Below are 26780 nucleotides of genomic sequence, written 5' to 3'. Positions count from 1 at the left end.
CAAGGATCATCACTCATGCTCTAATACTTCATTCCTCTCCTTTCTAATGGTGAAAGGACTTTAGCGGTTTATTCTCGAGTAGCAGGAAATTTTCAGTTGGGCTTAGATCATTGCAGCAAAAGTGCAAAAAGAAAATTGCAGGCATATTCATTTAAGAACATTAACTTGTTTCATTACACTGCAGCGACAAGATTCTCCAAAAGAATAATTCGATTATCTATGTTCTATGTATGTGTTTAGAGTTATCAGGTCATATTTCAATTAGGGGCTCTCAATGAAAAATCTGTTTATGTGCAGTCATTGCTTCACTTTGAATTTGTTTCATTCATCAACTTGTCCACTTTAAGATGAGGTTCCTAAGTTGGCAGCATACAGTTCAAAGTACTCCATCATGACAAATTGAACTAAAGGGTATCTGGAAGAAAGAAGATAAGTGATCACATGCTATGCTTCAGAAGTGCAGTGTGTGGAGGCACTGAGTTCCCATCAAGTCTGTGTCAATAGTCGATGTCTTTGAATTATAGTTGCAGCATTGCCTCCTCAGAACCAATTTCTATGTGGAAATGTACAACCAAATATTATTCTGGAAAGTATCTTTTTCGAGTATAACCTCCATCTTTTCTAGTAGCATCAAATGTTGCTATAATGTACTACTACCTCTTTGAGCTTTAAGTATTTGTTTTGGCTTCCCAAGTGATGCAGTTGTTGAAATAGCTGATCACTTGAAAAGGCCAAAGTAGAGGCAACTGGGGCTTTAAATGAGAGGAGCAGGACCCATCCCATTCCCAGATACCAAATGCAGGCTTGAGCATTGTATGTGAGTTTTAGCAGTTCACAATTCTTGCCTCTATTTGAAAGTGCATGGTTGGAATAATTACAGTATATACGCAGATAACTTGGGCCTGAAGCTATCCATATTGGATAGAGTAAGAATTCTATACATGTGCTGAATAAAATTGGCAATCCTTATCGGGCTACTATCCAGTGTTTTTTGGGCAAGCAAAGCTGAGACAAGGGAGTGGTACATCTGGAGGAATGCCAAAGATAGATGACCTACTACCTGCAGTAATGAATAAAGTGCCAATTACTGTTGTCATATTCGAACCTCAATACTGAATTATTACTGCCTTATTGCAAACTACCAAAATCCAACTTAATCTTTACAATAAAGCATCGTGTCATCGGAGCATCACCAGCCGTTGGCGTCTGCGATCACATGAGAGCATCTCGTGTGCAGACCCACGTTGAATCCTGGATTCTTGACACGCGTGCATCCTTTTTGCGATCTACACCTCTCCTTTATGAGAAATTTGTCATAATTTGGAACAAAGGAGAGGGTTTTTCTGCATATTATTTCTTCAAATTTAATAGATCCCCAATTCCACTCTGTATAAAATGGAAAGCCCCAATCTCGAAAGCTCACCTTCCCTCCTCTGCTCTTTTTACTCTCTTTCTCTCATGCCTCCCGCGTCGAGAATTCTTCAAACGAATTCCTCCCAAACTCCGGCGGCTCCGCCGCCGGACTCCATGGACTCCGACGCGGTGTTTTTCCTGGCAGCGCTGCTCTGCGCCCTCGTCTGCGTCGTCGGCCTCGCCCTAGTGGCGCGCTGCGCCTGGGCTTGGCGATCCCCCTCCGTGGCAGGTGGCGGCGGTGGTGGGTCTCCGCAGCCCGCGCCCGCAAACAAGGGAATCAAGAAGAAGGCCCTCCGGTCGCTGCCTACGGCATCGTATGGCGGCGATGGGGGAGAGATGGCGGCGGAGTGCGCGATCTGCCTCGCGGAGTTCGTGGAGGGGGAGGAGATCCGGATCCTGCCGCAGTGCGGGCACAGATTCCACGTCGGATGCGTGGACACGTGGCTCCGCTCCCGCGCATCGTGCCCCTCTTGTCGCCGGATCCTCGTCGTGGCGGCGCCGCTGCCGCCGTGCCGGTGGTGCGCCACGTCGTCGTCGTCGGCGGCGGAGGTGGAGGAGGGGGCGAAGGCTAGGGAGGACGGCTACTCCAATAGGTTCCTTCCGTAGTAGTATTAGCATCTCGAATCCTACCAGGGAATTGCATAAATTTCAATTCTCTTAGCTTTGATATATATATATATACATATAAAATATATGAAAAAAGGATAGGATTTATAAGTTATACAAATTTTGCACGTATCTCCTTTTCTTCTCTTTGTTCTTCACTGGATAAGAATGAGGAGGGGCAAATTAAAAAAAAAAAAAAAAAACGAAGTTTAATTACTGTTTAGCCCTCGGAAGCGAGGGGGTTGTCGGCTGGTGTCGGCTTGTGGTAGTTTGTTAAGAGGAATGGATGCGACGGTTAGGGATCATAGAAAGCTCGTGACTTGAGAGTGTCAAGTTGACAGAGTGGAATCCGTAGTAGGGAGTAGGTTAACACAGGAACTGCCATTTAATTCTAGCTATTGTTATTATAATCATTAATAATAAATAATGGTGATAGTTATGATAATGATACTTTAACATTCTCGTAGAACAACTCCGGATTCAAATTTGAATCCAGAATGGAAATTTCGTAGGGAAGCAACATCAAATGTTTATTGTGCTCCACTCTGGTAATCCTAGTAAGTATCCTACTTGTCATTCCTCTAGAGCCCACTGGTGTGATTTGTCAAGAGGCTTGCATGCAGGCCTTGCATTTTTCTAATAGTAATTCTCTAAGAGGATCTAATCTATGATGCAAATCAATGGAATTCACGAGCCAAACAGTTCGATTAATCGACAATAGAAAATAAAAGCATCTGAAGTAGATAGATAAATAAAAAAGAAAAAGAAAAACCTGCATGCTTTTCACCATTCCATGCTAATAATAGATTCAGTGATGCCATTTAATACAGAGTTCGAATACCATCTCAATGAAAAGGGTGCAGTTGAAAACTTAGTAATATGTGGTAGTTAACTCAATCAAGTAGTACTGCATGTGGCACAGCACATCAGGGCATAAGTTCACGGATTCTAAGTGTCTAACAATCCAATAACATGGTAATGGTTAACAATAGTCATTGCAACAAAAGAGAATGAAATGCACCTAAACAGCACCAAAAAAAAGAAAAAAAGGATAAGAGCTTTTAGAATTTCCTGCTTTAAAATGCCTTTTGACAGATAGAAGTACCAATTTACCAGTCATCCACCTCACTTTGTCGAGCGCTTCTTCATGGTGATCCCCTCCTCCTCCATTCTCATAGCTTCGTCCTTCCAAAGGATTACATGATTGGTAGTCAGTCAAGGTGAATGAGTTGTACAAGCTAAGTACATGTCCGAGGATAGGACTGCAACTGCAATGGGGATAATCAAAAGGTTTCGATTTCTAACTACACCTTCTTTGAGCCAACTGCGAAGAATTCGGCAATAACCTCAAGAGGCATGCCCTTAGTTTCAGGGACTTCCAGAAACACAAATAGGAAAGCTATTATGCACACAATTGCATAAATTCCGAACACACTAGCAAGCCCAAATGAGTTCAGCATTAAGGGAAGACTATAGGTGACGATGATATCTCCAAACCAGAATGTTAGAGCACAGATGGCAATGCACATGCCACGAACCTGAGTTGGGAAGATTTCCGCGCAAAGAATATTGGGAACTGGGCCGAATCCCATGACGAAGAAGCAGAAGTAAATGATGACGCTGATAGTGGAGAGCACAGCATGGACCATCATACCCATGTCCACCAGGTTGGCCACAACCAAGACAATCAAGGATGCAATCAAGATGGGAATCGTGAACAGAAGCAGGGATCTGGGTGAAGGAAAATTAGGGGGCACAATGATTATTACTTCTCTTCATACTAAGATCAAAGTGTCTTAAAATGCAAGAAATTGATATGAGAAATGTATTTGTTAAGTAGATTAAGAAACTGGACAAGAATTATCGGTAAAGAAAGAGCAGTAACCTTCTTCCAGATATATCCATGAGTCTCATGGCAACACCAATAGCAGGAAGCATCAACAGTGTTGTGACGCCACTGATAAGGATAGATGCAGAGTCGGAACTAACGCCAATATTTGCAAGAAGAACTTCAACCCCAGCTTGCTTGAGTATCTGAGGGGTGTAGTATAAAACACCATTTATGCCAGCAAACTGTAGACATACAGAAATGCAAAGATAAATATGGTGTAAAGAGAGGATGCTACAGAAGCAGTCCAGTGAAAGCTAACAAGTTTGTGTGGAAACTGCATATTAGAAAGAAATGTAACGGTTCTTTTAGAATTTAAATTCTTTGTTTCTTCTTAAGGGTTTGTGCTTAATCAAAGTAACGTAAAGTGCATGCCACCCAGTGGCCGCTACAGCGCTACGCTACTCCCTTTCCCATGGGTTAATGCTCCAGTTGCTAATTGTTCTAAACCGAACATTTTTACCTGCTGAAGGATTTGAATCCCGATTCCAATTAATAGCGCGTGTCTTACTCCAGGTTCAAAAAGATCTTTCCACTTTGGACCTTTAGCAGCTGCCTCTGATGGATGAACCATTGCGGGACCAATGGTATGCCAGTTCATCTTATGCCTAGAGTATAGAGCAGGATCACTGACCAATGCTGCAGCATGGATATATTGACCCTCTTCAGGAACTTCACCTCCTGGAAGTGACCCAGACACACCCTCTTGATGCAAATAAATTCTTTTTAAACCTCCTTCCTTCTTCCCATCCGTCCCTTTTCTCTCAGACCATTCCCAAGCAAGTTGCCATCCTCCACCAATACCCAAACTACTGACTGCCTCCCCACCATACCCCTGCAGCATGAGACTGCTACTTCTTCCCATATCTAAGACACTCTGTCGTGGGGCAGTCTCCATTTCTTCCATGCTTGTTTGGTGAGAAAGCAATGGACTTTGCAGGTTATCAGAATCACTACCAATGCCATCAGATTCATAGTTTTCGTTGCCCCTTTGAAGACTTTCTTCATCCCATTCCTCAGTTTTTGGATGCTGCTCCGCTACACTGAACATGCTGCCAAAATTGGGAAATCGTGTACTTCTCACACTTCCCATCTCAGGCAGCTTCTCATGCACACTTCCAAAAAGAGTGACCAAGGGGTCGATGAGAGGTACACTCTGGTTCTCCGCAGTGCCATGGTGAGAGACAGGAGCAAGAGCACTTCCAAGGGCACTTTGTCCTTTAACAGGCTGGGCAATCCAAGAAAGGTCCTCTCCAGGCCCATACAATGTCATCTGTTCCTTATCAGAAGATGCTCCCTGATCATCAATTAGCTCATTAGCAGGGCCAATAATGTACTCTTCAATAGATGTATCTCCCCTTACACCCAAGCCTTCAACAAGAAGGGCCATTTCTCCTGTACAGGTAAAAGAAAATTCAACTTTTCACGTTTAACATGATCGAGCAACATAGAGGAAATAGCAATACTTCAGTGGAAGAACATAAGATTCATTAATAGATTGCTAAAATAACCTTCCATCAATAAATAAAAATTTATTCAACACTGAGAGATACAGATATTTAGTTATTCAGTACTAACAAAACTAAACATATCTATTCTGAAATGAACCATAGAATCTGTGGCACGACAAACCTGAGACATCTTCCCTTCCGCGCAATCTTTGCAAAACCTGTTTGGCCTCTACCATTCGCCCTTTACTTACAAGCCACCTTGGAGATTCCGGCAAATAGAAAATTGTCAACAAGAAGTACAGCAGCGAAGGAATAGAGAGAACTCCAAGCATTATTCTCCAGTCTGGCTTCGGCATCAAGGACATCCTAAAGAGCACACAGTAGGACAGAAACAATCCTCCACAGCCACTGAATTGAGGAAGAGTATTCAACGACCCCCTTATCTCCGATGGAGCCGTCTCAGAAATATATACTGGAACGAGTGTTACAGCCAAACCAATACCAAATCCATCTATAAGCCTTGCCAAGAGTAAGACATAGATATTGGGAGACCACAGCATTATAAGCCCACTAACAAAGTAGATGATCGATGAGATAATTAGCAATGGGCGCCTACCAACCCAGTCTGATACTGCTCCAGAGAATGTCGTAGTTATTGTGGCCCCGATAAGCGACATCGCTAAAATTAGCCCCTCGACAGTGGGCTCACTCTCTAATTTAAATTCTTCCTTTATATAGAGAACAGCCCCTAGATAAAATTTAAAAAAAAAAAACTATATCAGCATAAAATTACTAAGTAATTTGCATAGGCCCCAAAAATATGACAAACAACTTGCAATCAGAAATTTACCTGCAACAGTAGCATTGTCCCATCCCTGCAACAAATTACCAATAGAAGCAGCAACTGCGACAAGAAGAGCTCCTGCCATCTTTTATAATAATGAAAGAAAAATTTATAAAACGGACGAATTATTCAGGAATAAATTATCTAATAAAGAGAGACATGTACGAATTTGCCGCTGGAGTGATCACAATATAAGGTACAAATTTTAACAACGAAACTAGAATAAGATCAAACAAAAGGATTTCAGATTAACTCTCATACCTCTCGAGGAAGACCGCAAACACGAGCAAGCGCGAGATACAGCTCCCTGTACTTCCCCAAACTATATATACGTCTAAAATCTAAAAAAAAATGAAAAAAAAGCGAAAAAAATCACAAATCCACTGCAAGGGAAAGATCAAACGAATGGTTTACTCGCTGCTCTCGGGTAGTATTTTATCTAAGAACTTCTTCGGCGTAGAGGAATTAAAAAAAACAAATCTTTGCGCTGTTCTTCTCAGGAAGAGGAAGAAGAGGAAGAAGGAGGAGAGAAAGAAGCGATAGCCGAAGCCAGCGGAAGAGGAACGTCCTCTTTGATCTAGTTACGCATTCCTCGGCTCTTCTTAAACGGAGTAACTGATAATTTTGCATATAAGACCTTACATCGAAGAGATTTTGCAGTTAAATCCAGATCTATGATATCATATTCTAATGCTATCAAGTAGTTACTTACGAATTTCTCTTCTCTGAAACACCTTTTTTCTAAATTTAAATAAAAATAATAATTATTTAATAAGAGATTAGATTCAAATATCTCTTATCTGATTCAAATCTATCTTTTATCTGATCTAAAATGATAAGATACTATTTTGAACGTAGTAACAGAAAAATCTGCATATAAAACCTTACGTTGAAGATATTTTTCTGTTTACACCCCTAGATCCGAGATATTTGTAGGCAGAGACAGAGATACTACGTTACCAAAGTCTCTTTTCTGAAACAGTTCTCTATTTGAATATAAAAAATGGTTAATTGAAATCAGCAATTTTTTTATTTACCACCTGGACCTTTTCACCCAAAAAAATTCAGAGTTCATGTAATTAACTCCTTTTTTCAATTAAGTAATTTATGTGAATATTTATTTAGTTCAGAAAATTTATATGGATAAATTTAAATTTTTAGATAATGTACATAAAATTAACAATAATTATTCAAAGGACTAAATATATAAAAAATAAAAATTAACAAAGATTTTCTTCTTAAGAAAAACAAAATGTCCAAAAACAGTTCAAGGGTGTTATTTATAAATTTTATTAAGTTTCATATTTTTTGCCTTCATCCGACTTTTTTTTTATTATTATATGGGTTGAAAGTATTTAGATTAAATTTATATAATCTAAATTTTAAGTCAGATGTGTTGCTAAACAATTGCTTCCAACTAAATATCGTCAAACTTGCTCCAAATCATTGCATTGCTTCTTCGAGTCAATCGTAAGTCAAAACATTAAATAATTTTTTCTATAATAATAATTTAAAATTAGACTAAATTCATAATATCTATCAAAACTCTAGTATAATTGGTTTGGTCTCGGTCTTTCTTTCCTCACTACTCGTTTTACAATTTCGAAGAACTTAAATAAGTTAAATGAGATAACCACTACACGAAGAAAACCTCTTTGGATGGTCAAGTTCTCATGGCCTCGCCTGAAGCCTTCTTCTTCTTCTCTTCCCGAGTTCCTCGCCTTCCCCTTGTCCTCTCGACCCAAACCCACCAATTCTATAACCCAACTAACCTCTCCTTCCCTCGGCGACTCCTATATGGTTTTGACCCAAGAGCTCTACGACTCCATGAAATCCCTGTCCTCAATTTCCGAGGCCCAGAAGCTCCATGCCCGTCTCTTCTCTCTCGGCCTCACCTCCTCCGTCTTCCTCCAGAACAATCTCGTCAACGCTTACTTCAATTGCGGCGCTCTCGATGATGCCCGACATATGTTTGAAGGAATATCCGATCCAAATGTGATCTCTTACAACATGATGATTAACGGGTATTCGAAGTTTGGTAGATTGGGTGACGCGGTCAAAATGTTCGATGAAATGCCCATTAGAGATGCTTCCTCTTGGAATACACTTATGTCTGGGTACTTCCGCAACGGGAAATTTTTGGAAATAGCGGAGGTGTTTGTTTTGATGCGCCGCTGTGCAAATTGTGAGGCGAATATATTTACTTTTACATGTGCGATGAAAGCTTGTGGTGCTATTCAGAATCGTGAATTGGGCCTTCAGTTGCATGGTCTTGCTGAAAAATTCGACTTTGGAGGAGACCCACAAGTTGAGGGGGCTCTAATTGACATGTATGTTAAGTGTGATGCCACTGATTTAGCTGCTAAATTATTTGATCAGGTGGAAAGTCCAGATCTTTTCTCTTGGAACAGTATGCTGTGGGGTTACTCGAAGTCTTATGGTGCAGGGTGTGCTCTCGAATTGTTTAATAAGATGCCTGAACGGGATGTCGTATCATGGAACATGATGGTATCAATGTTGTCCCAAAATGGGCGAGGGGAAGAAGCCCTTTCCATGATCATAGATATGCGTAATGAAGGTCTAGAATTTAACTCTATGACTTACACTAGCATTCTTACTGCATGTGCTAATATATCTAATTTGGAATGGGGTAAGCATCTTCATGCTCATATTATTAGGAACCAACTGAGAATTGATGCATTTGTTGGCAGTGCCCTGGTCAACTTTTATGCCAAATGTGGCCATCTGGAGGTAGCAAAGAGAACATTTGACTCTTTACCTGAACGTAACAATGTGGCATGGACAGCTCTTATTGGTGGATTTGCTCTACGCGGGTGTGTGAAAGAATCTACGGAGTTATTTAATCAGATGAGAGCAAAATTGCTTACCTCTGACCAGTTTACACTAGCATCTTTAATAAGTGCTTGTTGCAGCAGGATGAGTATATCTCTTGGGAGTCAGTTACATTCACTTTCTTTGAAGAGTGGCTATATTTTAGCTGTTCCTGTGTCCAATGCACTCATTACAATGTATGCAAAGTGTGGTGATGTAAAGACTGCTGAGTCCATCTTTGGTTCGATGGTCACAAGAGATGTCATATCATGGACTAGCATGATTACTGCATATTCTCAGATGGGGAATGTTAATAAAGCTAGTGAGTTCTTTTATAATATGACCACCAGGAATGTAGTTACTTGGAACGCGATGTTAGGTGCATATATACAGCATGGGAATGAGGAAGAAGGCCTCAAATTGTATGCCACCATGCGAAGGGAAAATAATGTAAGTCCAGATTGGGTTACATTTGTGATGCTGTTTAGAGCCTGTGCTGATTTAGCAGCAGTTAGACTTAGTAATCAGATTGTGGCTCACACCATCAGAGTGGGGCTTAATCTGGACATTTCAGTGGCTAATGCGATCATCACTATGTACTCCAAATGTGGAAAGATAGTAGAAGCTCGAGAGTTCTTTGATTCTGTTGTCAATAAGGATTTGGTTTCTTGGAATGCCATGATCACAGGATATGCACAGAATGGTGATGGGAAGAAAGCTATAGATATCTTTGAGGGCATGTTGGATAAGGGAATAAAACCAGATTACATAAGCTATGTTGCAGTTTTATCAGGATGTAGTCACTCTGGACTCGTGCAGGAAGGAAAATTTTATTTTGATTCCATGACCAGAGTCCATAACATATCTCCAGGTCTAGAGCATTTTTCTTGCATGGTAGATCTTCTCAGCCGAGCAGGTTTTCTGGAAGAAGCAAAGAACTTGATACATAACATGCCGATCCAACCAAGTGCTGAAGTTTGGGGAGCTCTCCTTGGAGCTTGTAAGACATATGGCAATGCAGAACTTGCAGAAATTGCTGCAAAACATCTATTTGAATTAGATTCGCAAGATTCCGGAAGCTATATGCTTCTGTCAAAGATATATGCTGATGCAGGGAAATCGGATGATTCTGCAGGAGTAAGAAAACTAATGAGAGACAAAGGGATAAGAAAGAATCCTGGCTATAGTTGGACCGAAGTGGATAACAAAGTTCACATTTTTACAGCTGATGATGCAAACCACCCACAAATAGTGACCATTCGGAGAAAGCTAGATGAACTGGTTGAAAAAATTGAGCCTCTCGGTTACGTAAAGATGGCGACTTCACAATCGCAGAGCCAGCACAGTGAGAAGCTAGCTATAGCTTTTGCATTGATAAGCTTGCCTCCTTGGATGCCCATCCATATTATGAAGAATCTTCGCATCTGCAGTGATTGTCACACTGCAATCAAGTTAATATCATTGGTAACTGCTAGGGAGTTGGTGGTTAGGGATGCCGTCCGCTTTCACCATTTCAAAGAAGGGGATTGCTCTTGTGGGGACTACTGGTGATATGGAGATTATTTGTCTCATGAAACGTAACCTTCACAACAACAAAAGAGAAGTTCTACCCGGACTTGAATAGATCATATTGATTTGTTTGTTAAGTTGCACACCCAGGCAATCGGTGTAGATCTTGTTCCAGCTGATTATAAATCTTCTATCTCAAACATTTGAAGTCGGTCTCCTTTCATGATCTCCTCTTTGGCATACAACGAATACTGTACTTGATCCTATATCCCGACTCGTACCTCAACGACTTCAAAAGTTTTTGGAAGGAAGACCTCTCCAAATTCCCTTCAACTTTCTCGTGGAATCCACAGTGGAATGCGTCAATGGTTGCTGTGTGTGATCGAGCAATCCACAATCGTCGTCGAGATTGCAACAACATATAAAAAAAGGGAGACCCGGTTGGGCCTGGATTCCGTGATGAAGCTAATGGTCTATTTGTCCACAAATCGTGCTTTTCTCCGACCCGGGCTGGGCCTGGCGTCCGGCGATGAAATTTCGTTTCCATGGCTACATTTGGACAGACAAAGATTTAGCAATAGAAACAAAGAGCGAGTACTTCCGAGTCACACAAAGGGGCTCTGTCTTCTAGAATCTTATGCATGGCATAGTAATCCTGCAAAAAGGTTGGGGAGGGTATCTGCTGAATGAACTTGAAACTGAAATGCCAAGAATTTATTCTTATTTGGGGCAAGAAATTTTTTTGAATCCAAGAAGCTTCCGAATTAATATTAAAACAATAACTGTAGAAGGATGCAAAGCATAACAATACATAGATAGATCAGAAATTTTCACTTATTAACAAGAAAAACTAAAAGAGTCATCCATCAATTGAATCTCCAGACTTGCTCGAGAATTACTCAGTAATTTGATGCTTTTTTTTAACTGTAATTAAGAAATGGTTGCGATTCTCATACACACAAGTTTCCAGTGGATGAAGTACAAAAGAAGAATGCTTACTAACAGTGCCCCATAGCTAAGTTTTAAGATGTACGAGTACATAATCATTCACGAGTTAGTGGATTTTGCACTTCATCAAATAAATCGTGGTAATTAACCAAATTCTTCAGAAGTGCCACTTCTTTTCAGGTACATTTCAAACTGACATACAAAAAGGATCTGTAGGAACAGAGGATACAACAAAACATATACAAGTCAACACTTCATTAAGCCCCAGGTACGTCCCTCATACTAATATTCAAACTATTTCTCATTGTCCGTCTTCCAACTCCCATGTTGCCCTTTTGCATCATAGCAACAAACTCGCCATAGTCAATTCGGCCATCCTGAAACAAACAGAAGCATGAGAGTCCCAACAAAGAGGTATACCAGCTTATAAAAAATTGTTTATCTTTGTTGGCGAAAATATGCAGCTAGTCAGCAACATGAAGATTTGGACAAAATTAAAAATAGACCTTGTTTAGCATCAATTCCAAAGTTCTTTGGCTATATGAAGGCAATCCACAACATATGTAATGCCATGTGATAATTCTATACCGGAGATGACACAAGTGACTAGCTTTTCACAAAAATACAAGATGTAGTTGTATGAAGTATATGATGTGCCATTCTAAAGTTTTACTATATTGTGTTAGTGCGATTTTTCCAGCAGGAGACTTTAAAAGTTAAAGGTGTATAGGGTAATAAGACCTCCAAGAGATCTATGTGACCATTTTCTCAAACCGTAAGAGTGCAAATAGGCATGCTTAAATCATCCAGGTTCTGAGCATTTATGTTAAACACCAATTGATTGGTCACACAAAAGTAAGATAATCTGGAGCTGGTAACAAAGGAAAAAATGCTGGTTGTTGTTGTTACCAAATTAAAAAAAAAAGTTGCTGTTACTAATTTGACCATAGAAATAAAGTTCCTAAATTTGTATGAAGCAGAATTTCTGTAGGCAGCTTCAAGCCAACATAGATATTCATATTAGAGAGGAATGGTGTCAAGTTCCTCAAAGCCAAGATAACTTTAACCACAGCAAAACACTTTAGGATCCTCAAAGAAAAGGAAAGTTCAGATTCAAGAATTGTTTTGCTAGATCCACTTATGTATATGATGTTTTAGCATTCCAACAATGCTCTATCATTTTAAAAGAAACGTGTACTAATATATGTTCTACTGACATGCTACTCATGAAGATTGCTCTAGTTAAGACCATTTATGCCATGCAAGTTTTAGAAATAAAAGATTATATTGACATTTTAGTACATGATGGAACTTACATTATCTTGATCCACTTCTTTAATGATATCTTCAAGAAAAACATCCGGCATGTTATGCTCTTTACAAGCTTGCTGGAGTTCGTCAACTGTAATATAACCACTTCCATCCTTGTCAAAATATGAAAAGGCTGCCACAAGATGTTCTTCCCGTTCTAATTTGTTCAGATGCACTGTTGCAGCAATGAATTCTTTGTAATCAATGGTACCACTGTTGTCTATATCAGCCTATAATGATGATAACCAGTGAGACAATCCCGGCATATGAAATTATTCTAGCAACAAATTTATCAATCTCAAGTAACCAAAAGAATCTTCAAAGAACAGAACAATAATTGTATTCAACATCAAATGTCAAGCCAATGCAATTCAAAACAAGAGGAAAGATTAAAACGCAATTCAAAACAAGAGGAAAGATTAAATCTACTAAAACCTATATGGCTCTATGTGGCAAAGTCAGTATACATATAATATGCCATCCATATTAGTTCTGGAGTATAAAGCAATTTCCAAGGAAAGAGTTCTAGTGGTCTATCCAACTCATAGCCCAAGAAAGTAGACCATGTAAATAGAATTCTTGAATGCACCATGGAGAAGTATGGTACAAACCACTTTCTGAAGGGTTAGCCAATTATGTTTCAGCATCCAAGTGATTGAACTTTCCATCCTCTACAAGCTGGTACTTTACCAAGCTCTGGAAGTCCTAGAGGACAGTGGAAAGGAAGTTGGAAAACTGGAGAACAGACTGGATACCTCATCAGAGACAATTGATGCTCTCACTACAATTAATGAATCTATCTATCTTTTGTCACAAATTAGCTAAGTTTTCAAGTTGAAGCATTTACTATGAGATCAATTCCCAAAGTTCTTGAAAGAACTTTTGTTTTTAAGAGAAGACACAGACAATAAGACCGATACTCTAGATGCATGTGCAATTATCAAATCACTTGGTCTGTTCTATGTTTCGATCATCCAGTGTGATGCAGCCATTTGAAACTGCAAATTTGATGGGATAACAAGCTTACGGCTTCCATAAGATCACGGATTTCTGTATCCTTCAGTGTAGAGCCATATCTTCTTAGACCTGCTTTGAGCTCATCGAATGTGATTGCACCACTGTTGTCAGTATCCATTGCCTTAAACATTTCTTTTAATCCAGCAATCTCTTCTTCTGAAAGGCTTTCAGCTATTACCTGGTAAAATGTAAAACAACTCTTTTAGTTCATGATGACCATAGTGATGTGCCAACTACGATGATAATAAAGGCACATAATAAGAAGACTATAATTATCATCATAAATTTCTCCTGGCACAAACCACAAAAGGACTAGGAATTCTCAGTATAAGTCCTAGGAGACTCGGCAATTAATGAGTAGTGGTAACCCAATTAATAATTTCAAACCAAAGATAGCAAGATGAGCATGATAGATTTTATAGATCACTCATTTTCTTACAAATACCCACAGAAAATTGTCTACTGATAATTTTCCTAAAGGTTCTGTGGTTCATGATTGTGTTATCATGTAGAGTATTTTAGTACCAAAGTTCTGTAACACATCAACAGAATTGCTTGCAAGCAGACAATATCAAAGAAAAAAAAAAAGAACTTTTATACCCAGAGGCAACAGTATCAAAATTAACTAAATTTCCTTATTGTAAAGGACATTCAGGACTAACTAGAGAATTTGTCAAAAGATAAGATAAAAAGCAGACCAAAGTCATCTTAACATGCTAACAGTTCATCATTGCAAACAAACCTTCGAAATAGTTTAAAGAAAATTAAATGCACTCACTCGCAAAGCCATCTTCTTTAGCTTATTCATTGCAGAAAATTGTTTGAGGCGAGAGAGGACAGCTGGATCTAGAGCCCGATCAGGAGCAACTCCATTCTCACATATCCAGGGATGACCTGCTTGCAAGTGAAGACTATAATTTGTGGAAACATTTATATATTTTTCAAGGTGAAGTATAAACAATGAACAGCGTCCATAAGCTCAATAAATCATACTATCTACTCCTTCCTAGGGAAAAGCATTATGTTTATAAACTTTTGCTTATTAAACACAAGGCAGCATTTTGTCGATGCAAATTGCCATATTGCAAAAGCTATGCAATAGCTCCTCATTCAAGAATATTTGCTTTTCTCATAAAAGACTAGATGCATCAAGTACTTTCCTTAACTCTATGGACTATAAAAGCATTTTTCACTTGTACTTATGATTGAACAAACTATTTATATGGCTCTGGATTGCAACAAAGAAGTCATCCCAAGAGGACGTTATCAATATATTACAATCAAGAAAGGAGATGAGTTTATAAAGTAAGAGTTCAAGAAGACTAACATAGAACTTCATGGGCTGTCAAGCGCTCTGAAGGATGAGGACAGAGCATTCTCCTTATAAGATCTTTTGCACTATCAGATATGAAAGGCCATGGTTCTGAGTCAAAATCAATGAACCCCTTCAGAACTGCATCAAATATTCCTTGTTGTGTTTCTGGAAAGAGATAAGGAGGAAAATAATCAGTTTTACTAATTCTATCAACATTAAAAAGATGATGCAATGAGCAGTGAGTTATACCTGCCCAAAATGGTGGTACACCACTCAGCAAGATGTAAAGAATAACACCAGCTGTCCAGACATCAGCTGCTGGTCCATAATTCTTGCGTAGTACCTCCGGAGCGACATAGTATGGGCTGCCAACAACATCAGAGAACACCTGACCTGAAGTTGCACGGATCCAAATAAAAATTAAGTCCAGTACGCATAGAAAGTGACACCAGAGCAGATGCATTTGGTTCTAATACTCTATACAAAGAGGTTACCACACCAAAGTTAATTTATGACGTGGAAATTAAGGATTAGAAATACAGAATAACAAGAGAAAGTTAGTTTAATATAAATAAGAAAGTAGTCAGAAACAGCCTGTGACAAAAATAACTCAATTGTTATGACTACCATAGAAACAAGATATTATATGGCGGATTTATGATATTTATCAAGCCGTATTGTCTAATATTCTCAGATGGGATTGTCTAATAATTTGCAGAAGGAATCAAGTCTTGTTGCAGCAGTCAGAATTTCATGGTTAGAATTGGTTCCATTTGCTCCTTACCCGGCTTAAAGAACACCGAGAGCCCGAAATCAATAGCCTTAAGTGACGAATCATCTTCCTTATTAACCAGCAAGAAATTTTCCGGCTTGAGGTCCCGATGCATGACACCAAGTGAGTGGCATGCCTCTACAACACCAACAATAATCCTCGTAAGCTCAGCTGCCTTGCGCTCACTGTAATGCCCCCTCTGAATAATTCGATCAAAGAGTTCCCCTCCGGCACAGAGCTCCATCACAATGTGCACACAGAACGTATCCTCGTACGCACCCTTGATTTTGACAACATTTTTATGCCCCGCGAGGTGGTGCATGATCTGGATCTCCCTGCGAACGTCCTCGACGTCCTCTTTGGATATGAGCTTACGCTTTGAGATGGACTTGCAGGCATAGTCGACGCCAGTGGCGATCTCGGTGCAAAGGTATGTTGTGCCGAATTGTCCTTGCCCTAGCTTCCGGCTGAGAATATAGAGGTCCCGAATGTTCGGGGTTCTGTGGCCGAGAACGTAGTTGGTGTTGGGGTCAAAGCCCCGTCTTATGGCAGCGGCAGCGGACATGGGTTTGGTCCTAGGCTTGGGGCTGACGACGGCGTTGACCTCTGTGTCCTTGGCCTTTTGGGGGGAGTAGGAGCCGTCGGAGGAGTGATTGCGATCAGAGGTGGATCGTTCCGTGGGCTCCAAGATGCCTTGGTGGTACTTGCTTCCAAAAGATCCGCGGCATGTGTTGCCCATTAAAGGGAGGATATATCCCTCAAGAATATAGCATCAAAACATCGACGAAATCGAAGAGAAATCACGAAATAAAAAAGAACTAGAAGGAAAATCTTTTGAGCTAAATTCCACTTGCTTGGCTTCCTCCCACTGGATATACTCCGATTTCAGATATTCCAGTAGCAAATTAGATCACGAACTCAAGCCCTCAGTGAATAGTGATACTTCTTCGACCGATCGAGCTGGAACCTTACTGAGATCGAGTGCTAGGGTTCGCAATTAGACGTGGAGGAGAGAAGGGATAGAGAAGAGAAGGAGAGTAACGCAAACCGGAAGGAATTCGAGGAGGCGGCCGAATCGAAGGCGGATTTATAAAGGGATAAGCGACGGAGCCTTCATGGCTACTTCGATCTCCCTTTGGAGAGAGTGAAGGGGTTATATTTCTCGTTTATTTTCTTTTCTCAAAAGATATATATCTTTATTTAAATAGAAGGTGTGAGATGGCCTTCGTCTCTTTTAAAGTTTAAATTATGTCGCGCTTTCCAGGAAATTTTGATGCGTGAGATCGAAAGCTACGTGGGCGGCGGATTAGGTACGATTCCACTATTTAGAGTTTAGTTTGCGGAGGGGATCACACCTTATCACTCCGATCATGAACGTTCTTCGTGGTTATATTACTGAATTAGATGTATAATAGGAACACTCGCACATGGCTAAAGAGTTGACCTATCGAAAAGGACAATGGTCCAATCCAACTGTCCAAGAGTTGTGATCTGGCCACTTCTTTTCTAACAAATGGAGTTGTTTTGCTTAGATTTTTCCTTCTCCTTTTTTTGCTGGATTAAAGAGTTGTTACGCTTAGATGAGAAAGTAAACCTTTCCGTAACTCGTATCTCTCTTCGTTATTGGTTACTAAAGGGTGAAGAGTGTGTATACTCGAGGTATAACGTCCTGTGCCTCAGGAAGCAGGAAACTTCTATGATTTAGTGATGCACTTATTAAGCTTTTGCTTCATAAACAAACACTCCTAACGCGGAAGCTACTGCCAAAACTAAAGCAGATGAGGGCAGGTTAGCTGCCGGCCTGCTGCAGATGGCCCGCCGCACCATTATGGCTGATGGTGTTCTTTCCTGCTCTTTTCTTTGGTCGTTGGCTTAGTTGTCGATGTGCCCCACTTATATATATATATATATATATACACACACACACACACATTGTTCTCTTGGTTTTTGTTTTCCCTATTGAATTATGGTAGCCTGCAACAAAGACCAATCATTTGTCATTTTTTTGCAGCCAAAATTGATTTCAAATGCCTTGTATATGTTGATCCATACTCTAGAAAGCATGAATTTGAATGTCTTAATAGGGCTCCATTTAGGATGACTATCTTAGGCAAAACTTTCGACGCCTTCCATCCGCAGTAATCAGCCAGTGGTTTTGTCACCTCTAAACTTTGGATATTATCCATCAAATGTAGCATAAAGCTGCCTTGCTGTCCAAGTTACTTCGAAAAGCTCTTTCAGAAGATCACCTACCTCGTCTGCAAACGACATGAGTGGGACCCTGCATTCTGCAGTCATAAGGAGGAAAGGCAAAATCTCAGTTTTCTAGAATCAAAGTATCTGATGGCATGACACCTTAGATCAATACGACTTCTCTTTTTAGATGCCATAGGTTAGTAAAATAGTACATAGATAGGGGAGGACCTATACTGCTTATTTTCGAAGAGATCTGAAAATACCAAACTTGCTTACCTGGGATCTTGCTAAAGTTCAGCAAAGATGCCGAAGCTAGTACTCTGTCCTGAATCTGCTCGTTGTTCTCTAAACTTCTCCTCAGTCGAGGAATGAGAGCTGAGAATGCTGTCAGCTGAATTTCAGCAGTAGAAAGTGATACAAGTGAATGGCTCAGCCATGCAACTGTTGTTAGGCATGACCTTACTAGCTCCGCGTTACAAGAATCTAAGCACTTGCATAGAGCCTCAAGGAATGATCTCCTTCCATTACCAAGAAGCGCTAAAGTCACAGCCATTAACCAATTTTCCTTTTCTGTTGTTTCTTTGTCCTAGTACCAGCCAAGTTGCACAACAAAAAGTTTCAACCTCAAAGAATGCTGATCAAGGAGAGATTGCCAATAGATTTCTTAAATAGACAAAGTCTAAGACACTTCATTTTTCATTTTAGAGAATGCTATAAGCAGTATGGAACGATGCATGCAAACCAAGTTCCTTCACGATGTTATAATTGTTACCATCACATATGAGTAAAAACACTTCAAAGATCACCTGATGAGTATCTCCGAAGCTACCTAATCTTAGCAATTTCTGACCAGAGGGAATAAAAGCTGGAAGTAGGGTAAGAAGAGTAAATGAGCAACAGGTAGAAATGGAGTATACCTGTGCATTTTCATCACTCTTGTCATCATCATCAGTGGATGCAATAGCACAACCACCAAAGTATCCTGCTTGTTGCAACATCCATATCTCGATTAGCAGATTCCCAGAAAAAGAATAGTGACCCCCCAACATTAGGAGAGCTTTCCTAGAATTAGGTACGATGTTCTTGTCAGATAAGCAGAAATTAAGAGCTAGACAAATGCTACTGATGGCTTCCTCTCTGTATATGCTACACTTGGAGGGCTCTACCTGCCACAAATGAATCAGAAGTCAGAATAACTAGTAAAGATCTCAGAATGATAAAGTGCCAAACTATTTTCTACACAAGACAAGCTTTGATTAGTATTTTGAAGGCAAAGTGATGTCTAATAACTGTGGGGCTTGTTTCTCAGAGGCATTGCAATAGAGGGAAGTGGATACGAATAAGGAATATTTGATCCCCGGAGCCCACATGTAGACTAGAATGAGCATTGATAGCTATTAAAATCCTCCTGACATACTTTACTTATTAGAACCAAGGTGTATCGGGATCGATATCGACCGTCCAAAAAAATATACGTATTGATCACTCGCATCGGATCAGACTATTTTTTAATTACGTAAAATTTTAAATATTATTTAAAAATACAGAAAATTTTTAAAAAGTTTTTTTAAAAAATGAGAGGAAAATAAAAAAATAAAAATTACTCGCATATAAAGCTTAAAAACTTAAAAAATATATTAACTTACTTAAAATTCAAAATTTTGATAAATATCGAGCTCTCTCTCTCCTTCCTCTCTCAGAATTTAAAATTACTCAAAAACTACTCATATAAATAAAGTCCCCATTTTTTCTTTATTTCTTCCCCTCCCTCTCTCCTGCTCTTAGCAATTGGTGAGCAGCAACAACAGTAAAGATTGTCGGATTTACTCAGTGTAAAAAGAGAAAAAGAGAGAATAAAAAGAATTATAAACTAAAAAATTAAAAAAAAAAACTCATCCAAAATCGCTGGAAATCGAGGTCATTGAATCTTCGTCGGAGATCTATTTGGTCACCGATGAAAGAAGTGAGAAAGAAGAGAAAAGGAGAAAGAGAAAGAGAGAAAAAAGAGAGACAAGTGGAGGGGTGGGGTCCGAGTTGGATACCGTCGGTCCCGCCAATTTTAGGCAAGATCAATTGATACGGCCGATCCCGTCCAAAACGGATCCGATATCAACCGAAACTAAGAACTATGATCGAAACAATTGTGGCTGTTGCAAGAGATAGGGATATATGGATTCTAATTCCCAAGTAGGTGTCTCGAGACAGGATTTAAAGAAAACATAGAATAATGAAATAAAAAATGTCATCACTTCTTTGGTAGATCCTATCAACCTACTTGAAATCAAAAGCGCATTGGACTTGTTGGTAATTGTAGTTTGTTTAATACCGCGAGCTATAACTCCAAAATGAACTTACCACTTTTCAGATAAGCAACTAAATTAGCCAACATTAAAAGCAGCCTGGAGATAATAACCGGTGCAAAATTAAAGGAAAGAATAAGAGATGTAATTAAATAATATCAGAAAGATACTCTTTTGCAAAGGACTTGCTATCTGAAATAAATAATTAAATGCAGGTCAGGAGAAATGAAATACGGTAGAAGAGACAAATTTTGAAGCAAACCATCAGATCAAAGTGTAAAAGGAGAATGGCAGCCAAGGCTCTTTCTTCTATTCCTGAGCTTTGAAGATACACGAGCAGGACATGCATTGTGCTTGTGATTGCCTCCGTGTGGAAACCTTTCAAGAACAATGAGAGTGTTGTCATTCTGCAGCATAGAAAACAAGAAGAAAAATATAAGGAGGTCAATACAATGCTATATTGCAACTTGAAAAATTAATGCTCCTGACTTCATTACCAGACTGAAATAAGACAATTGATCTTGACCAATAAAACACTTCCAAAAGGAAATGATATCGTCAAGATGAGAATAACTTCAAGCAATCCATTTCTTTAAAGCAACAGGACAAAAGCACTCAAATAATTTATCAGTTTGAAAGTTAAGAGATCAATAATAGACAGAACCTACATTGGAGTTTATTAGGCAAATTCTTCATCGAATGCATATTTGGAGATAATAGAACACCCACAAGGAGATAGTAAAGGATTTTCAGATACATATTCCTCAAGAAAGTTACAGATGCAAACTATTTCATAGGCTGGTGAGTAATTCAATATAAACTATTGGATTAGGAGAACAAAAACCTATAGCACTAGGAGAATAATTAATTAATTATCATTAATGCTGCAAGAAAATGAAAGGAATAACAGTCTTATAAATGAACCGGGGAAGACATTGAGGCATTAAAGAAGGAAAAAAGAACTAACCTCTTTAGACAAAGTAATTCTATCAGCAGTAACACTGTGTTGATTCTTGCACCAACTTGCTTACTGTGAAGAAGCTCAAGGATACACGAGCTATTTAGTTTTGCTGACAAGTAGTTCCTGCAACAGCCATCTGCTCTGATGCAGCACAACATAAGTTCAACTATGTGCACTTTTTCCTCCAAGTTTCCTAATTCAAAGCGACATAAAAGGAAATCTAATCCACCAAGAGCAACCAGGTGTCTTGCATTTCTTAAATGTTCTTCCATGGTAAAACCCATAAGAAGGTTCTTCGTTACAGATAATGCTGACTCATATTTAGATTTACGGTCTTGCTTTATCATGCTCCTAGCTACTCGAGGGGTAAAAAGTGACAGATTTTTACAATGTTCTGACTTCCAGCTATCCATCAAATGCTTCACCACAAAATTACTATCCGATACAATTAAACACTCCTGATCAGGTCCACTAACAGGACATGTTTTATTGCTTTGATCAAACCATTCTTTTATAGCCACTCGCTCAAAGGTATGCCCAGTCTCTAGTGTCACAGGTTCCAGGTACTCTATGCTGCTAAGCTGCAATAGAAAAGGATTCACTGGCCAGAATCAGCAAGTTTACAGTATAATAACTGATTTTAAAATCTGAAAACATTTCCATCGTTTGCTACACTATGTTGGAAAATTCTCATGGTACCTATCATCAGAATCATTATTGTTAAAAAAATTAAAAGGTCACCTGTGGTTTGAATACTGCTTTTGCTAACTTTTTAAGGGTAAGCTCATTTTCTTTTGCCTACATAACAAATGAAGAGAAAAATATCATGTTAAGAAATTGAGTAATTATGAATTATGATCCCATTATTGTCATTTCATGTCTCTGCAAATGAGATGAATACTTAAGTCAAAAGATGATTACTCTATTTACCATTTCTAAAGAGGAGAGGAAGTAACATAGCAGACAATATTTGGTTAATATTAATTTAAACTATTTAATAATCTAACTTGATAGAGAACATGAGCATAAGTTTTTCAACATATATTCAGCAGTTCAATTATTTTTAACTTCCAACTATACTGAATTCCTTCCAATGAACGACCTCTACTTTGCAGAAAAGGTGAATATAAGAATTTGGGTACTAGAAATCCAACCAGCAAAGTAAAAGCAGACAAAGTCTAGTCCTACAGTTGGTTCACTTCTAAAAACAACAGTTCCATGAGATCTGTTATAACTCTTATGTTCTCCAAACTTACAATTATCCGAAAGACTATAGGTAATAAAAAGCAATGAAGTTGGAGAGAAAGAAGATCCATGTAACTCAATATATGAAAGAGTCTAGAAATAAGATACAATCATACAACTAAGTTGGAAAGAATGTATATATATATAATTTAAAGAAAACACGTACATAAGCAGATGAATTAGTTCCTACGAGAAAGGACTATGATATTCTTGTGAATGCTCTGCTATATGTTTCTGAATTCTGGACTTGGGAGAGTAATTCCTGGATTCCTCCTCCTCCTTTCTACCTTCCATTTCATCAGCTACATCCATTTTTCCTGATTGACTGAAAATCGACTGATACAATCTTTTACCGACCAGTAGTTGGGAGGAAATAGAACTGGCGGAATGACAAACTACATCTGAACCAATTGATTTAAAGGAATCTCGTGAAATGCCCTGATAAAATGCAGAAGAAGGGGGGTGAATAAACGGAAGCGCAGGAGCTTTAGTCTCCTCCATGAGCCACTCTTTATAATAAGCTGCAAAATTATGAGTACCCTTCTCCAGTGCATCATTGTACATTTTGTCTAGGAGATTCATTTTCCTCTCTGTAGTGGATATTTGTGCTATAAACTGCACTTCCTGGTCATACCACGACCTTAAATGAGATAAATTAGGGAGGAATAGACGGTCCCACAAGCCTGGTAGTAGATTACTTCGTGCCTGAGATGGTGAGCTAGAGAAAACCTGAAAAATATGTCTAGCTGAAATTTTGTGTTTCTTCTGATGCTTATATATTATACTAAGGTAGGGATGGGAACATGCTGCCAGGTATGAATTCGGAATTCCAGAAGTGAGTCCATCATGCATATCCTTTGAATTCAACCCTGTGATTTCTGTCAATTTTAAAGAAGCTTTCTTCAATCCTTTTGAATCCAGGCCTTGTTTAACCACATTTTCAACAATTTGTATTGCTTCTTTAAAATTGGCAACCAGTGTATCATTCTCTTTATTTTTCTCAGTAGCTCCGTCAATACCTAGGCAAGTAGCACAGCTATGTCTAATAGATGCACGAAAGTTTTCATCTTTAAAGAATTGTCTGATATAACTTGTTGATATTGAAATGACAGCATGGCTTACAACTTCATCGAGCTTCAATTCAGAACTAAAACTTTCAGTTGCATCATCCCTTCTATCGGTTGCATCTGAAACTTTCTGATATTTCCTCTTTGAAGCTCCTGATTATCATTCATATAGTTATTGTAAATTATCTTGTATCTACCTATCATTCCCTTGGTTTCTTTAATTTCACGACCTCCACGCATCCCCAACTCATCAACGCTATTAGAACGCGGGCTCCACAACCTCCCACCGAATCCCCCATCTTCCAGAGAACAATTCGACCCACTCGTTTCAAAACCTTCCATCTCTAGCGGTTCCTCCTTACTCGCAACCCTACCCCTTCCCTTATCTGACCAATTGGATCGCGATCCACGAGAAAGTACATCAGACCTAGCCCTCGCCTTCTGGAACCTAGACTTCATGGTAGGAAGCAAATGATTCTGTTCGCGATCAGAACGAAGGGGCATACTTACAGCTTTCGATGCCGCCGCCGACTCCCTTGGACGCTGCTTCGGGATCCTCTTCTTGAACCCTTCATCGGCGAGAAGCTCCTCCAGCGAAGCCATGGCTCACAGCAGCAGAGAGACGGGACAAATTTTAGGGGTTGCGAGGGAAAGGAGGACACGCCGGGAGATACGGGATATCGAGAGGCCATTGGCAAAAAGGATGAAGACAAAGAAGACGAGGAGAAAGAGAGGGGAGAGAGACAAATGGAGGAAGAAGACGGAACTCTAGCTCTCTCGCCGGCCGGGCTAATTTATACGCGGGAAGGACTCAAGAACCGCGAAATATAAAAGGGTTTTGTTTACATAATTGCCACCAAAACTTTTGAATTGGGAAACTTTTCAAACAAGCCCCTACATTAGATCTTTTTATAATTCTACCCCTACCTTATCGTTTTTTTAAAAGCTCCTACCTTTTACCAAATATATTAAAAAAATACCGTGAGCTAACTTAAACTTATATATGCCTAACAAACAGAATTATTTTTTATTTAAATTAATGTTTTTTAAATTCTGAAGTTACTTTCTTGGTCTTATTTAAGACTAGCGAGGATAACCCTTAAAATATTTAAATTATTAATTTAATTTTATATATATTTATTATCTTAAGCTAATATGAGTTTAAGTTAACTCAATAACTTTTTTAAATATTTTTGGTAAGAGATAAGAGTGTTTTTAGAAAAAAACAATAAGATATTATTTGAAATCATCACCCATCGTATGCTTTTTTAAAATATTATTAAAAATATCATAATTGCTATTATTTAAAATATCCTAAATATCACAAAAGCCTAGGCTTTCACAATTATTTAGTGTTAGTTTTTAAGAAAATATTCTTAACAAATTTTTACTACAGTTATTTATAAATGTAAAGGGTAAAATATTGTTTTTTACTTCACAATATATAAATATATATCAACAATCACATTAAAAAATGCTTTATATTGTACTGTAGGATAAAATATTACGTAGTATTTAAACTATTAAAATTAATTTATATAAATACAACATAGTTTTTAAATTTAAGTTGTATTTGAATGGAACTATTTCCGGTGACATTTTTGAAACAATATAATAATTTTGGTGGTAATTATGAAAATTATGTAATAAAAAGTGGACTGGAGCACGCGAGATTGACGTGGTGATTAAGAAGGGTAATTTGGTGGATGGTGTTAGATTTACTTAAACCCATAGGAAATTAGGAATCCAATACCTGCCACCTTATGATGACCTGGTACGATATGAACACAGAGATTGAAAGGCTCTTTTAATGGCATCTTATTATTCTCCATCTTTCTCCCCTGTTAGAAAGCTCTTTAATTAGTATGATACCAGTGAACTAATAAATCAAGGGAGCACCTAGTAATTTATACTTACCACCAGCATATTTTGATCAGTCCAGGGCTTGCGATTAAGGATCCATATGCAATAAATAATTAAAGCGAATCTTCTGCACTTTGTAGTATATGATCCTAAGCTAGAACATAAATTAGAAGGTTTAATATGAAAGCATTGTGGGACAGCAGTTAGTTGCATGGGAAGATCCCAGTTGGCTTTATTTAATTTTGTTTAGCATGTTGGTTGAGTTAGCTACCTATTCGCAATGCTAAGAAGAAGAGAGACAGACGACAAGGATAAAAGTATAGTTTTATTCCTTATCGCGACGGTATCATTGAGAGATTGACAGAACGTAAGCATCTATTCCTGATTGCATAAGATGATGGGCATTTAATAAAAGGGTTTGCTTTTAATACGCAGAATTAATTAATACCTGGACGAGTCGACTTCTATCTGGGATTTGTCGAAAGAGTTGGATAGATAGGAATAAAATGAGATTTTTATAAATTATATTTTAAGTTTTTAATATGTATTTTTTTATAATTTTTATTTAACATCTTGCATTAGATGGTATTAGAAAATAAATATTATACTATAATATATAAAATATTTTATCAATATCTAAACTAATTATGTTTTATTCTATTATTATTTTTATTTCTAAAATCGATGAAGAATAAAAGAAAGAGAAGAAAATGAGGAGAGAGGGAAAGATGAGTAAAAATAGTAGCTGTGATGACAACAATAAAAAAGGTAGATGAGAAAGATGATAGAGGGATATAGAAAATTAAAAATGATAATGAAAGTATTTTAGTAATTTAATCATTAGTTAGCTAAAATAATATCAGATTGTTAAATTAAATTATAAAAAAAATGAAATGTTGGGTAATAAAATTCTTGATATGTAAATCAGATAAAATATAATTTATAATTTATAAAAATTCAAAACAAATACTACGTCATAAGTTGGTGCTCGGAGATGCGACCACTGTTTTTGGTTCGCTTACAAAAGCTATACCGTACCCCATGCACGAGGTCCCACGCTTTAAATTGCTCCAATAAATGGCCCTATACTTCGTCGAAATATCCGCATTGCTCTCCTGATCTTAGTTGTCCCCCCTTCCCCCCCCCCACCTCTCCCAGAATCGGAGAGGAAGTCCGTCACTCTGCTGGGTTTACCTTTTGAATCAGGTTACTCAAAGGCTAGTTTATCGCTTTACTAATATC

The 26780-nt window shown here is 38.5% G+C and overlaps 5 protein-coding genes across 5 annotated transcripts; 2 read left to right on the top strand and 3 right to left on the bottom strand.

Moving 5' to 3' along the window:
• The first annotated feature begins 116 nt into the window (after positions 1-116).
• On the top strand, positions 117-2151 carry LOC140763447 (RING-H2 finger protein ATL8-like). The gene has a single exon (XM_073101640.1). The coding sequence runs from the start codon at positions 1396-1398 to the stop codon at positions 2017-2019; it is 624 nt and encodes a 207-aa protein (XP_072957741.1). The 5' UTR covers positions 117-1395; the 3' UTR covers positions 2020-2151.
• A 660-nt stretch (positions 2152-2811) lies between these two features.
• On the bottom strand, positions 2812-6749 carry LOC140763445 (monosaccharide-sensing protein 2-like). The gene is made up of 6 exons (XM_073101637.1): positions 6464-6749; positions 6209-6287; positions 5540-6106; positions 4371-5302; positions 3905-4092; positions 2812-3750 (listed from the first exon to the last, which is right to left on the bottom strand). The coding sequence occupies exons 2-6, from the start codon at positions 6285-6287 to the stop codon at positions 3324-3326; spliced, it is 2193 nt and encodes a 730-aa protein (XP_072957738.1). The 5' UTR covers positions 6464-6749; the 3' UTR covers positions 2812-3323.
• Positions 6750-7777: 1028 nt separating this feature from the next.
• On the top strand, positions 7778-11306 carry LOC140761964 (pentatricopeptide repeat-containing protein At3g26782, mitochondrial-like). The gene has a single exon (XM_073099527.1). It carries the CDS (start codon positions 7862-7864, stop codon positions 10583-10585), a length of 2724 nt encoding a protein of 907 aa, XP_072955628.1. The 5' UTR covers positions 7778-7861; the 3' UTR covers positions 10586-11306.
• A 307-nt stretch (positions 11307-11613) lies between these two features.
• LOC140761966 (calcium-dependent protein kinase 26-like) lies at positions 11614-17083 on the bottom strand. The gene is made up of 7 exons (XM_073099528.1): positions 15919-17083; positions 15384-15527; positions 15147-15299; positions 14598-14713; positions 13830-13997; positions 12808-13032; positions 11614-11868 (listed from the first exon to the last, which is right to left on the bottom strand). Exons 1-7 carry the CDS (start codon positions 16643-16645, stop codon positions 11749-11751), a joined length of 1653 nt encoding a protein of 550 aa, XP_072955629.1. The 5' UTR covers positions 16646-17083; the 3' UTR covers positions 11614-11748.
• A 983-nt stretch (positions 17084-18066) lies between these two features.
• On the bottom strand, positions 18067-24278 carry LOC140762606 (uncharacterized). The gene is made up of 8 exons (XM_073100479.1): positions 23873-24278; positions 22896-23828; positions 22775-22794; positions 21370-21944; positions 20665-20809; positions 19020-19268; positions 18379-18688; positions 18067-18194 (listed from the first exon to the last, which is right to left on the bottom strand). The coding sequence occupies exons 1-8, from the start codon at positions 24276-24278 to the stop codon at positions 18085-18087; spliced, it is 2748 nt and encodes a 915-aa protein (XP_072956580.1). The 3' UTR covers positions 18067-18084.
• Positions 24279-26780: the final 2502 nt, after the last annotated feature.

This window comes from Typha angustifolia, chromosome 7 (genome assembly GCF_048772165.1).
Source record: "Typha angustifolia cultivar Huaian chromosome 7, ASM4877216v1, whole genome shotgun sequence".
Lineage (NCBI taxonomy): Eukaryota > Viridiplantae > Streptophyta > Magnoliopsida > Poales > Typhaceae > Typha > Typha angustifolia.
Note: the sequence above shows the minus strand (reverse complement) of the source record. Positions and strands in the feature narration are given on the sequence as shown.

Coding starts and splice junctions, on each gene's coding strand:
- LOC140761964 (XM_073099527.1), top strand. CDS start 7,862: ATGGTCAAGTTCTCATGGCCTCGCCTGAAGCCTTCTTCTTCTTCTCTT.
- LOC140763447 (XM_073101640.1), top strand. CDS start 1,396: ATGGAAAGCCCCAATCTCGAAAGCTCACCTTCCCTCCTCTGCTCTTTT.
- LOC140762606 (XM_073100479.1), bottom strand. CDS start 24,278: ATGGCTTCGCTGGAGGAGCTTCTCGCCGATGAAGGGTTCAAGAAGAGG. Junction 23,829..23,872: donor AGAAACCAAGGGAATGATAG/GTAGATACAAGA, acceptor AATGATAATCAG/GAGCTTCAAAGAGGAAATAT. Junction 21,945..22,774: donor GAACTAATTCATCTGCTTAT/GTACGTGTTTTC, acceptor TTTCTATTGCAG/CTTAGCAGCATAGAGTACCT.
- LOC140761966 (XM_073099528.1), bottom strand. CDS start 16,645: ATGGGCAACACATGCCGCGGATCTTTTGGAAGCAAGTACCACCAAGGC. Junction 15,300..15,383: donor TGTACCACCATTTTGGGCAG/GTATAACTCACT, acceptor ATCTCTTTCCAG/AAACACAACAAGGAATATTT. Junction 14,714..15,146: donor GACAGCCCATGAAGTTCTAT/GTTAGTCTTCTT, acceptor ACTTGCAAGCAG/GTCATCCCTGGATATGTGAG.
- LOC140763445 (XM_073101637.1), bottom strand. CDS start 6,287: ATGGCAGGAGCTCTTCTTGTCGCAGTTGCTGCTTCTATTGGTAATTTG. Junction 4,093..4,370: donor GGATTCAAATCCTTCAGCAG/GTAAAAATGTTC, acceptor GTATGTCTACAG/TTTGCTGGCATAAATGGTGT. Junction 3,751..3,904: donor ATGGATATATCTGGAAGAAG/GTTACTGCTCTT, acceptor TCCTTCACCCAG/ATCCCTGCTTCTGTTCACGA.